Source organism: Ranitomeya imitator, chromosome 7 (genome assembly GCF_032444005.1).
Source record: "Ranitomeya imitator isolate aRanImi1 chromosome 7, aRanImi1.pri, whole genome shotgun sequence".
In the NCBI taxonomy this organism is placed as follows: domain Eukaryota; kingdom Metazoa; phylum Chordata; class Amphibia; order Anura; family Dendrobatidae; genus Ranitomeya; species Ranitomeya imitator.
Genome location: NC_091288.1, coordinates 271,080 through 286,025, shown reverse-complemented (window position 1 = coordinate 286,025; position 14,946 = coordinate 271,080). Strand labels below are relative to the sequence as shown.

At 45.7% G+C, this 14,946-nt stretch overlaps 1 protein-coding gene across 1 annotated transcript in view; it reads right to left on the bottom strand.

Annotated features, from left to right (window-relative positions):
• The window catches only part of LYPD1 (LY6/PLAUR domain containing 1), a 108,675-nt gene that overhangs the window by 65,046 nt on the left and 28,683 nt on the right, over nucleotides 1-14,946 (bottom strand). The window contains exon 2 of the mRNA XM_069732548.1: nucleotides 1,509-1,643. Within this exon, the coding sequence (XP_069588649.1) occupies nucleotides 1,509-1,643 (135 nt within the window). The remainder of the gene's footprint in view (nucleotides 1-1,508; nucleotides 1,644-14,946) is intronic.

Genomic DNA, 14,946 nt, shown 5'->3' with positions numbered 1-14,946 from the left:
ACTTTGCGAGTGTACTACACCACCCTGTACTACATGTACTGTACCGCCCTCTACTTGCACTATGCGAGTACTACATCACCCTGTACTACATGTACTGTACCGCCCTCTACCTGTAATATGCGAGTACTACATCACCCTGTACTACATGTACTGTACCGCCCTCTACCTGTAATATGCGAGTACTACATCACCCTGTACTACATGTACTGTACCGCCCTCTACCTGTAATATGCGAGTACTACGTCACCCTGTACTACATGTACTGTACCACCCTCTACCTGTAATATGCGAGTACTACATCACCCTGTACTACATGTACTATACCGCCCTCTACCTGTACTATGCGAGTGTACTACACCACCCTGTGCTACATGTACTGTACCGCCCTCTACCTGTACTATGCGAGTGTACTACACCACCCTGTACTACATGTACTGTATCGCCCTCTACCTGTACTATGCGAGTACTACACCACCCTGTGCTACATGTACTGTACCGCCCTCTACCTGTACTATGCGAGTGTACTACACCACCCTGTACTACATGTACTGTACCGCCCTCTACTTGCACTATGCGAGTACTACATCACCCTGTACTACATGTACTGTACCGCCCTCTACCTGTAATATGCGAGTACTACAGCATCCTGTACTACATGTACTGTACCGCCCTCTACCTGTAATATGCGAGTGCACTACATCACCCTGTACTACATGTACTGTACCGCCCTCTACCTGTACTATGCGAGTGTACTACGTCACCCTGTACTACATGTACTGTACCGCCCTCTACCTGTAATATGCGAGTACTACATCACCCTGTACTACATGTACTGTACCGCCCTCTACCTGTAATATGCGAGTACTACGTCACCCTGTACTACATGTACTGTACCGCCCTCTACCTGTACTATGCGAGTGTACTACACCACCCTGTACTACATGTACTGTACCGCCCTCTACTTGCACTATGCGAGTACTACATCACCCTGTACTACATGTACTGTACCGCCCTCTACCTGTACTATGCGAGTGTACTACACCACCCTGTACTACATGTACTGTACCGCCCTCTACTTGCACTATGCGAGTACTACATCACCCTGTACTACATGTACTGTACCGCCCTCTACCTGTACTATGCGAGTGTACTACACCACCCTGTACTACATGTACTGTACCGCCCTCTACCTGTACTATGCGAGTACTACTTCACCCTGTACTACATGTACTGTATCGCCCTCTACCTGTACTATGCGAGTGTACTACACCACCCTGTACTACATGTAGTACAGGTTGAGGGCGGTACAGTACATGTGTGCAATTGTACTTAATATATAGAGCTGCTCTCCTGCAGAAGGCATAGTGACAGGAGAATGAAAGAAGGCACTGTAGTGAAAGGGCAGTGGCCGAAGTTGAATAAATTGTGCACAGAATCTGTTCCCCCTGTAGATCGGTCGAAGACATCAATTACTCATCAATCGGCATGCAGAAGGTGACAAGACCTACCGTCACTTTTCTCCATCACTTCTTTCTGACAGGTGTCCTGGACATTGACGGTGCAGTTCACAATGAACTCTGGGGAGGAGCAGTCATCTTTCTGGAACTCTTCACACTGGTAACACTGGATCTGCAGAGCAAAGCCTGGAAGAGAAGACATTTGGAGCACCATGACCAGATAGCAGCATCGTCTCCTCCAAGTAACTTGCACCAGACTGAAAAATTCTCCAACAAATCAACTGCATTGAAGATAAATTTAGGGAAGGAGTCAGAAAACCACCCGTTCATTGATCAATCCTTCTACTTCCAGAGTTAGACTACAAGCACCACCATGATAATTCACCCCCTACATCCGATCACTGGCTCGCTCTTCTTACCTGCATCTCAAAAACATTTCTAGAATTCGCCCTTTTCTTAATTTCGACTCTGCAAAAACTCTGACTGTTTCACTTATTCATTCTCGTCTGGACTATTGTAACTCTCTACTAATCGGTCTCCATCTTGCAAAACTCTCCCCGCTCCAATCTGTCCTGAATGCTGCAGCCAGGATCATATTCCTCACCAACCGTTACACCGATGCCTCTACCCTGTGCCAGTCATTACACTGGCTACCCATCCACTCCAGAATCCAGTACAAAACTACTACCCTCATCCACAAAGCACTCCATGGCTCAGCACCACCCTACATCTCCTCCCTGGTATCAGTCTACCACCCTACCCGTGCCCTCCGCTCCGCTAATGACCTCAGGTTAGCATCCTCAATAATCAGAACCTCCCACTCCCGTCTCCAAGACTTTACACGTGCTGCGCCGATTCTTTGGAATGCACTACCTAGGTTAATACGATTAATCCCCAATCCCCACAGTTTTAAGCGTGCCCTAAAAACTCATTTGTTCAGACTGGCCTACCGCCTCAATGCATTAACCTAACGGTCCCTGTGTGGCCTATTTATAATAAAAAAAAATAAAAAAAAAAAAAAAAGGTTCCTCGCATCATGTTCTCATACACTTTATGCAGTATTAGCCCTCTGTGTCTGTACTGCTACATACTTAGGCAGATAACTGGTTCATGCAGCTTTACATGAACACCCGAGCCTTACACTATGGCCGGTCCGAATAACTAAAGCAATTGTCACCATCCACCTCTCGTGTCTCCCCTTTTCCCCATAGTTTGTAGCTTGCGAGCAGCAGGGCCCTCATTCCTCCTGGTATCTGTTTTGAACTGTGATTTCTGTTATGCTGTAATGTCTATTGTCTGTGCAAGTCCCCTCTATAATTTGTAAAGCGCTGCGGAATATGTTGGCGCTATATAAATAAAATTATTATTATTATTATTATTATTACTTCACTCGTTCCAACAACTGTGACCTGAGACACTACCCCGACGCCAGAAGTAATTAGGGAACCTGGATCAGAGGAAAGAGATTTAATCTAGCCCTTCGTTATTTGGACGACCCGGCATGTCCACACAGAGATACTTCTCATTGCAAGTCATTCTTAGTTGCTCCAAAGGAAGCGCTGTAGGAAATGGGGACATGTCGGCTTCTCGCACAGGTTAAAGCTCAGTAGGAGCGGCCCAGCCCTAAGGAACCCCTTCATCAGCATATTATTAGGGTCCTACTTACAAGAAAATTCCTCGTGTATGGTCCATATATCATGTATACATCTCATATACTGCTGAAATATAATGTATACACCTCTTGTACAGTCCATACATAATATACTGTCCAAACAACGCATTTACTCCTGTACTGTTCATCTATAATGTATACCTACACCACGCATACAGACATGGCAGAAGTATTGGTAACCTTGAAATTGTTGCAAAAAAAAAAAAGTATTTGGAACAAGACAACAGACAGTAAAAAAGGCAATTTGGACATCATTTCATATAAAACTCTAAGGGTATGTGCACACGTTCAGGTTTTTTCGTGTTTCTTCGTGATAAAAACACGATAAAACCGCATTAGAAACTGCAGACATATGCATCGTATCATTTAGAATGCATTCTGCAATTTTTGTGCACATGATGCGTTTTTTTCCGTGAAAAAAACACATCGCGGTAAAAAAAGCAGCATGTTAATTAATTTAGCGTTTTTTTTTTTCACGTTTTTCCCGCTATTCTATGCATTTGGAAAAAACGCAAGAAAAAACCGCATCAAAAACGTGCAAAAAACACGAAAAAAACGCATGCGGATTTCTGGCAGAAATGTCAGGTTTTTGTCAGGAAAATTTCTGCCAGAAATCCTGATGTGTGCACATACCCTAAAAATGGGCCAGATCACAGAATCCTTCCCATGGTGAAGAAAAACCCCTTCACATCATCCACCCAAGTGAAGACCACTCTCCAGGAAATCAGGGTCCACCATAAAGAGAAGACTTCATGAGAGCAAATACAGAGGGGTCACCAGAAGGTGAAAACCATTAATCAGCCGGGAAATACGAAAGTCGGGGATTAGACTTGGCCAAAAACATCTGAAGAGGAGAAGGGACGACTGAGGAAGAGAGGGGACGACTGAGGAAGAGAGGGGACGACTGAGGAAGAGAGGGGACGACTGAGGAAGAGAGGGGACGACTGAGGAAGAGAGGGGACGACTGAGGAAGAGAGGGGACGACTGAGGAAGAGAGGGGACGACTGAGGAAGAGAGGGGACGACTGAGGAAGAGAGGGGACGACTGAGGAAGAGAGGGGACGACTGAGGAAGAGAGGGGACGACTGAGGAAGAGAGGGGACGACTGAGGAAGAGAGGGGACGACTGAGGAAGAGAGGGGACGACTGAGGAAGAGGGGACGACTGAGGAAGAGGGGACGACTGAGGAAGAGAGGGGACGACTGAGGAAGAGAGGGGACGACTGAGGAAGAGAGGGGACGACTGAGGAAGAGAGGGGACGACTGAGGAAGAGAGGGGACGACTGAGGAAGAGAGGGGACGACTGAGGAAGAGAGGGGACGACTGAGGAAGAGAGGGGACGACTGAGGAAGAGAGGGGACGACTGAGGAAGAGAGGGGACGACTGAGGAAGAGAGGGGACGACTGAGGAAGAGAGGGGACGACTGAGGAAGAGAGGGGACGACTGAGGAAGAGAGGGGACGACTGAGGAAGAGAGGGGACGACTGAGGAAGAGAGGGGACGACTGAGGAAGAGAGGGGACGACTGAGGAAGAGAGGGGACGACTGAGGAAGAGAGGGGACGACTGAGGAAGAGAGGGGACGACTGAGGAAGAGAGGGGACGACTGAGGAAGAGAGGGGACGACGACAGCCTCACACAACGCGGACCGCCTCTCAATGCGCGGACCATGCCGGAGTCACACACCTCTCCACACAAGATGCTGATGCCGGCAGGAGAGTCCAGCTATCGGCACCATGATGGGCGGTGTAATCTCAGTCTGCAGTTACACACCAGAACAAGCCACAATGGTGCCCATCGCCGACACCGGATGATGGAGGTCAAGTCCTCACTGGCTGAATGTACAGACGTACGCAGCACATGGACAAGTACAAGGGAGGCAGCTCCGACTTCAACTACCCACAGAGCGCAGGAGCGACGGCAGCCGAGCAATCAGAAGCGCAGGCCCTTTAAGAGGAGACTCAACACTACAATGAAACAATGTAACAAAACAGGGGGCGGAGCCACGAAATCTATACCAGGGTCTCACAGCTAGCAGCATAATGAGAGCCTCACCTGCCCCCTGCTTCCACATCCAGGAAAACTAAGCTGTAGCACTAGAAACTCGGCCACAACCATACACAGTACCGCCTCTATAAATTATATATATACACTGCACAGTACCACCTCTATGTCCTGTATATATACAATGCACAATACCACCTCTATAAGACTGTACATGACATGGAGAACACCGAGCGTCACCTCCATCATCAGACTGACCCTATATATAATACTGTACATGACAAGGAGAACACGGAGCGTCACCTCCATCATCAGACTGACCCTATATATAATACTGTGCATGACATGGAGAACACCGAGCGCCACCTCCATCATCAGACTGACCCTATATATAATACTGTACATGACATGGAGAACACCGAGCGTCACCTCCATCATCAGACTGACCCTATATATAATACTGTGCATGACATGGAGAACACCGAGCGCCACCTCCATCATCAGACTGACCCTATATATAATACTGTACATGACATGAAGAGCACCGAGCGTCACCTCCATCATCAGACTGACCCTATATATAATACTGTACATGACAAGGAGAACACGGAGCGTCACCTCCATCATCAGACTGACCCTATATATAATACTGTACATGACATGAAGAGCACCGAGCGTCACCTCCATCATCAGACTGACCCTATATATAATACTGTACATGACATGGAGAACACCGAGCGTCACCTCCATCATCAGACTGACCCTATATATAATACTGTACATGACGTGGAGAGCACCGAGCGTCACCTCCATCATCAGACTGACCCTATATATAATACTGTACATGACATGGAGAACACCGAGCGTCACCTCCATCATCAGACTGACCCTATATATAATACTGTACATGACACGGAGAACACAGAGCATCACCTCCATCATCAGACTGACCCTATATATAATACTGTACACGACATGGAGAACACAGAGCGTCACCTCCATCATCAGACTGACCCTATATATAATACTGTACATGACGTGGAGAGCACCGAGCGTCACCTCCATCATCAGACTGACCCTATATATATAATACTGTACATGACACGAAGAGCACCGAGCGTCATCTCCATCATCAGACTGACCCTATATATAATACTGTACATGACATGGAGAACACCGAGCGCCACCTCCATCATCAGACTGACCCTATATATAATACTGTACATGACATGGAGAACACAGAGCGTCACCTCCATCATCAGACTGACCCTATATATAATACTGTACATGACATGGAGAACACCGAGCGTCACCTCCATCATCAGACTGACCCTATATATAATACTGTACATGACGTGGAGAGCACCGAGCGTCACCTCCATCATCAGACTGACCCTATATATAATACTGTACATGACATGGAGAACACCGAGCGTCACCTCCATCATCAGACTGACCCGATACATAATACTGTACATGACATGGAGAACACCGAGCGTCACCTCCATCATTAGACTGACCCTATATATAATACTGTACATGACATAGAGAACACCGAGCGTCATCTCCATCATCAGACTGACCCTATATATAATACTGTACATGACATGGAGAACACAGAGCATCACCTCCATCATCAGACTGACCTTATATATAATACTGTACATGACATGGAGAACACCGAGCGTCACCTCCATCATTAGACTGACCCTATATATAATACTGTACATGACATGGAGAACACAGAGCATCACCTCCATCATCAGACTGACCCTATATATAATACTGTACATGACATGGAGAACACCGAGCGTCACCTCCATCATCAGACTGACCCTATATATAATACTGTACATGACATGGAGAACACCGAGCGTCACCTCCATCATCAGACTGACCCTATATATAATACTGTACATGACATGGAGAACACCGAGCGTCACCTCCATCATCAGACTGACCCTATATATAATACTGTACATGACATGGAGAACACCGAGCGTCACCTCCATCATCAGACTGACCCTATATATAATACTGTACATGACAAAGAGAACACCGAGCGTCACCTCCATCATCAGACTGACCCTATATATAATACTGTACATGACATAGAACACCGAGCGTCACCTCCATCATCAGACTGACCCTATAAATAATACTGTACATGACATGGAGAACACCGAGCGTCATCTCCATCATCAGACTGACCCTATATATAATACTGTACATGACATGGAGAACACCGAGCGTCACCTCCATCATCAGACTGACCCTATATATAATACTGTGCATGACATGGAGAACACCGAGCGTCACCTCCATCATCAGACTGACCCTATATATAATACTGTACATGACGGGGAGAACACAGAGCATCACCTCCATCAGACTGACCCTATATATAATACTGTACATGACAAAGAGAACACCGAGCGTCACCTCCATCATCAGACTGACCCTATATATAATACTGTACATGACATGGAGAACACCGAGCGTCACTTCCATCATCAGACTGACCCTATAAATAATACTGTACATGACATGGAGAACACCGAGCGTCACCTCCATCATCAGACTGACCCTATATATAATACTGTACATGACAAGGAGAACACAGAGCGTCACCTCCATCATCAGAATGACCCTATATATAATACTGTACATGACACGGAGAACACCGAGCGTCACCTCCATCATCAGACTGACCCTATATATATATATATATATATAATACTGTACATGACATGGAGACCACCGAGCGTCACCTCCATCATTAGACTGACCCTATATATAATACTGTACATGACACGGAAAACACCGAGCGTCACCTCCATCATCAGACTGACCCTATAAATAATGCTGTACATGACATGGAGAGCACCGAGCGTCACCTCCATCATCAGACTGACCCTATATATAATACTGTACATGAGATGGAGAACACCGAGAGTCAGCTCCATCATCAGACTGACCCTATATATAATACTGTACATGACATGGAGAACACCGAGCGTCACCTCCATCATCAGACTGACCCTATATATAATACAGTACATGACGTGGAGAGCACCGAGCGTCACCTCCATCATTAGACCGACCCTATATATAATACTGTACATGACATGGAGAACACCGAGCGTCACTCCATCATCAGACTGACCCTATATATAATACTGTACATGACATGGAGAACACCGAGCGTCACTCCATCAACAGACTGACCCTATATATAATACTGTACATGACATGGAGAACACCGAGAGTCAGCTCCATCATCAGACGGACCCTATATATAACACTGTACATGACATGGAGAACACCGAGCGTCACCTCCATCATCAGACAGACCCTATATATAATACTGTACATGACGTGGAGAGCACCGAGCGTCACTCCATCATTAGACCGACCCTATATATAATACTGTACATGACATGGAGAACACCGAGCGTCACTCCATCATCAGACTGACCCTATATATAATACTGTACATGACATGGAGAACACCGATCGTCACCTCCATCATCAGACTGACCCTATATATAATACTGTACATGACAAGGAGAACACCGAGCGTCACCTCCATCATCAGACTGACCCTATATATAATACTGTACATGACAAGGAGAACACAGAGCGTCACCTCCATCATCAGACTGACCCTATATATAATACTGTACATGACATGGAGAACACCGAGCGTCACCTCCATCATCAGACTGACCCTATATATAATACTGTACATGGCGTGGAGAACACCGAGCGTCACCTCCATCATCAGACTGACCCTATATATAATACTGTACATGACAAGGAGAACACCGAGCGCCACCTCCATCATCAGACTGACCCTATATATAATACTGTACATGACATGGAGACCACCAAGCGTCACCTCCATCATCAGACTGACCCTATATATAATACTGTACATGACATGAAGAACACCGAGCGTCACCTCCATCATCAGACTGACCCTATATATAATACTGTACATGACATGGAGAACACAGAGCGTCACCTCCATCATCAGACTGACCCTATATATAATACTGTACATGACATGGAGAACACCGAGCATCACCTCCATCATCAGACTGACACTATATATAATACTGTACATGACATGGAGAACACCGAGCGTCACCTCCATCATCAGACTGACCCTATATATAATACTGTACATGACATGGAGAACACCGAGCGTCACCTCCATCATCAGACTGACCCTATATATAATACTGTACATGACATGAAGAACACCGAGCGTCACCTCCATCATCAGACTGACCCTATATATAATACTGTACATGACATGGAGAACACCGAGCGTCACCTCCATCATCAGACTGACCCTATATATAATACTGTACATGACACGGAGAACACCGAGCGTCACCTCCATCATCAGACTGACCCTATATATAATACTGTACATGACATAGAACACCGAGCGTCACCTCCATCATCAGACTGACCCTATATATAATACTGTACATGACATAGAACACCGAGCGTCACCTCCATCATCAGACTGACCCTATATATAATACTGTACATGACGGGGAGAGCACCGAGCGTCACCTCCATCATCAGACTGACCCTATATATAATACTGTACATGACATGGAGACCACCAAGCGTCACCTCCATCATCAGACTGACCCTATATATAATACTGTACATGACATGAAGAACACCGAGCGTCACCTCCATCATCAGACTGACCCTATATATAATACTGTACATGACATGGAGAACACCGAGCGTCACCTCCATCATCAGACTGACCCTATATATAATACTGTACATGACATGGAGAACACCGAGCGTCACCTCCATCATCAGACTGACCCTATATATAATACTGTACATGACGTGGAGAGCACCGAGCGTCACCTCCATCATCAGACTGACCTTATATATAATACTGTACATGACATGGAGAACACCGAGCGTCACCTCCATCATCAGACTGACCCTATATATAATACTGTACATGACGTGGAGAGCACCGAGCGTCACCTCCATCATCAGACTGACCCTATATATAATACTGTACATGACATGGAGAACACCGAGCGTCACCTCCATCATCAGACTGACCCTATATATAATACTGTACATGACATGGAGAACACAGAGCATCACCTCCATCATCAGACTGACCCTATATATAATACTGTACATGACATGGAGAACACGGAGCGTCACCTCCATCATCAGACTGACCCTATATATAATACTGTACATGACATGGAGAACACGGAGCGTCACCTCCATCATCAGACTGACCCTATATATAATACTGTACATGACATGGAGAACACCGAGCGTCACCTCCATCATCAGACTGACCCTATATATATATATAATACTGTACATGACAAGGAGAGCACCGAGCGTCACCTCCATCATCAGACTGACCCTATATATAATACTGTACATGTCATGGAGAACACCGAGCGCCACCTCCATCATCAGACTGACCCTATATATAATACTGTACATGACACGGAGAACACCGAGCATCACCTCCATCAGACTGACCCTATATATAATACTGTACATGACGTGGAGAACACCGAGCATCACCTCCATCATCAGACTGACCCTATATATAATACTGTACATGACATGGAGAACACAGAGCGTCACCTCCATCATCAGACTGACCCTATATATAATACTGTACATGGCGTGGAGAACACCGAGCGTCACCTCCATCATCAGACTGACCTTATATATAATACTGTACATGACAAGGAGAGCACCGAGCGTCACCTCCATCATCAGACTGACCCTATATATAAATACTGTACATGACATGGAGAACACCGAGCGTCACCTCCATCATCAGACTGACCCTGTATATAATACTGTACATGACATGCAGAACACCGAGCGTCACCTCCATCATCAGACTGACCCTATATATAATACTGTACATGACGTGGAGAACACAGAGCGTCACCTCCATCATCAGACTGACCCTATATATAATACTGTGCATGACATGGAGAACACCGAGCGTCACCTCCATCATCAGACTGACCCTATATATAATACTGTACATGACATGGAGAACACAGAGCGCCACCTCCATCATCAGACTGACCCTATATATAATACTGTACATGACATGGAGAACACAGAGCGCCACCTCAGTCATCAGACTGACCCTATATATAATACTGTACATGACATGGGGAACACCGAGCGTCACCTCCATCATCAGACTGACCCTATATATATAATACTGTACATGACACGGAGAGCACCGAGCGTCACCTCCATCATCAGACTGACCCTATATATAATACTGTACATGACATGGAGAACACCGAGCGTCACCTCCATCATCAGACTGACCCTATATATAATACTGTACATGACATGGAGAACACAGAGCGTCACCTCCATCATCAGACTGACCCTATATATAATACTGTACATGACATGGAGAACACCGAGCGTCACCTCCATCATCAGACTGACCCTATATATAATACTGTACATGACATGGAGAACACCGAGCGTCACCTCCATCATCAGACTGACCCTATATATAATACTGTACATGACACGGAGAACACCGAGCGTCACCTCCATCATCAGACTGACCCTATATATATAATACTGTACATGACACGGAGAGCACCGAGCGTCACCTCCATCATCAGACTGACCCTATATATAATACTGTACATGACATAGAGAACACCGAGCGTCACCTCCATCATCAGACTGACCCTATATATAATACTGTACATGACATGGAGAACACCGAGCGTCACCTCCATCATCAGACTGACCCTATATATAATACTGTACATGACATGGAGAACACCGAGCGTCACCTCCATCATCAGACTGACCCTATATATAATACTGTACATGACACGGAGAGCACCGAGCGTCACCTCCATCATCAGACTGACCCTATATATAATACTGTACATGACATGGAGAACACCGAGCGTCACCTCCATCATCAGACTGACCCTATATATAATACTGTACATGACAAGGAGAACACAGAGCGTCACCTCCATCATCAGACTGACCCTATATATAATACTGTACATGACATGGAGAACACCGAGCGTCACCTCCATCATCAGACTGACCCTATATATAATACTGTACATGGCGTGGAGAACACCGAGCGTCACCTCCATCATCAGACTGACCCTATATATAATACTGTACATGACAAGGAGAACACCGAGCGCCACCTCCATCATCAGACTGACCCTATATATAATACTGTACATGACATGGAGACCACCAAGCGTCACCTCCATCATCAGACTGACCCTATATATAATACTGTACATGACATGAAGAACACCGAGCGTCACCTCCATCATCAGACTGACCCTATATATAATACTGTACATGACATGGAGAACACAGAGCGTCACCTCCATCATCAGACTGACCCTATATATAATACTGTACATGACATGGAGAACACCGAGCATCACCTCCATCATCAGACTGACCCTATATATAATACTGTACATGACATGGAGACCACCAAGCGTCACCTCCATCATCAGACTGACCCTATATATAATACTGTACATGACATGAAGAACACCGAGCGTCACCTCCATCATCAGACTGACCCTATATATAATACTGTACATGACATGGAGAACACCGAGCGTCACCTCCATCATCAGACTGACCCTATATATAATACTGTACATGACATGGAGAACACCGAGAATCACCTCCATCATCAGACTGACCCTATATATAATACTGTACATGACGTGGAGAGCACCGAGCGTCACCTCCATCATCAGACTGACCCTATATATAATACTGTACATGACATGGAGAACACCGAGCGTCACCTCCATCATCAGACTGACCCTATATATAATACTGTACATGACGTGGAGAGCACCGAGCGTCACCTCCATCATCAGACTGACCCTATATATAATACTGTACATGACGTGGAGAGCACCGAGCGTCACCTCCATCATCAGACTGACCCTATATATAATACTGTACATGGCGTGGAGAACACCGAGCATCACCTCCATCATCAGACTGACCCTATATATAATACTGTACATGGCGTGGAGAACACCGAGCGTCACCTCCATCATCAGACTGACCTTATATATAATACTGTACATGACAAGGAGAGCACCGAGCGTCACCTCCATCATCAGACTGACCCTATATATAAATACTGTACATGACATGGAGAACACCGAGCGTCACCTCCATCATCAGACTGACCCTGTATATAATACTGTACATGACATGCAGAACACCGAGCGTCACCTCCATCATCAGACTGACCCTATATATAATACTGTACATGACGTGGAGAACACAGAGCGTCACCTCCATCATCAGACTGACCCTATATATAATACTGTGCATGACATGGAGAACACCGAGCGTCACCTCCATCATCAGACTGACCCTATATATATATAATACTGTACATGACAAGGAGAACACCGAGCGTCACCTCCATCATCAGACTGACACTATATATAATACTGTACATGACATGGAGAACACCGAGCGCCACCTCCATCATCAGACTGACCCTATATATAATACTGTACATGACATGGAGAACACCGAGCGCCACCTCCATCATCAGACTGACCCTATATATAATACTGTACATGACATGGAGAACACCGAGCGCCACCTCCATCATCAGACTGACCCTATATATAATACTGTACATGACATGGGGAACACAGAGCGTCACCTCAGTCATCAGACTGACCCTATATATAATACTGTACATGACATGGGGAACACAGAGCGTCACCTCAGTCATCAGACTGACCCTATATATAATACTGTACATGACATGGAGAACACCGAGCGTCACCTCCATCATCAGACTGACCCTATATATAATACTGTACATGACAAGGAGAACACCGAGCGTCACCTCCATCATCAGACTGACCCTATATATAATACTGTACATGACATGGAGAACACCGAGCGTCACCTCCATCATCAGACTGACCCTATATATAATACTGTACATGACATGGAGAACACAGAGCATCACCTCCATCATCAGACTGACCCTATATATAATACTGTACATGACATGGAGAACACCGAGCGTCACCTCCATCATCAGACTGACCCTATATATAATACTGTACATGACATGGAGAACACCGAGCGTCACCTCCAACATCAGACTGACCCTATATATAATACTGTACATGACATGGAGAACACCGAGCGTCACCTCCATCATCAGACTGACCCTATATATAATACTGTACATGACATGGAGACCACCGAGCGTCACCTCCATCATCAGACTGACCCTATATATAATACTGTACATGACAAGGAGAACACCGAGCGTCACCTCCATCATCAGACTGACCCTATATATAATACTGTACATGACACGGAGAACACCGAGCATCACCTCCATCAGACTGACCCTATATATAATACTGTACATTACAAGGAGAACACCGAGCGCCACCTCCATCATCAGACTGACCCTATATATATTACTGTACACGACATGGAGAACACAGAGCGTCACCTCCATCATCAGACTGACCCTATATATAATACTGTACATGACATGGAGAACACCGAGCATCACCTCCATCATCAGACTGACCCTATATATAATACTGTACATGACATGGAGACCACCGAGCGTCACCTCCATCATCAGACTGACCCTATATATAATACTGTACATGACATGGAGACCACCGAGCGTCACCTCCATCATCAGACTGACCCTATATATAATACTGTACATGACAAGGAGAACAC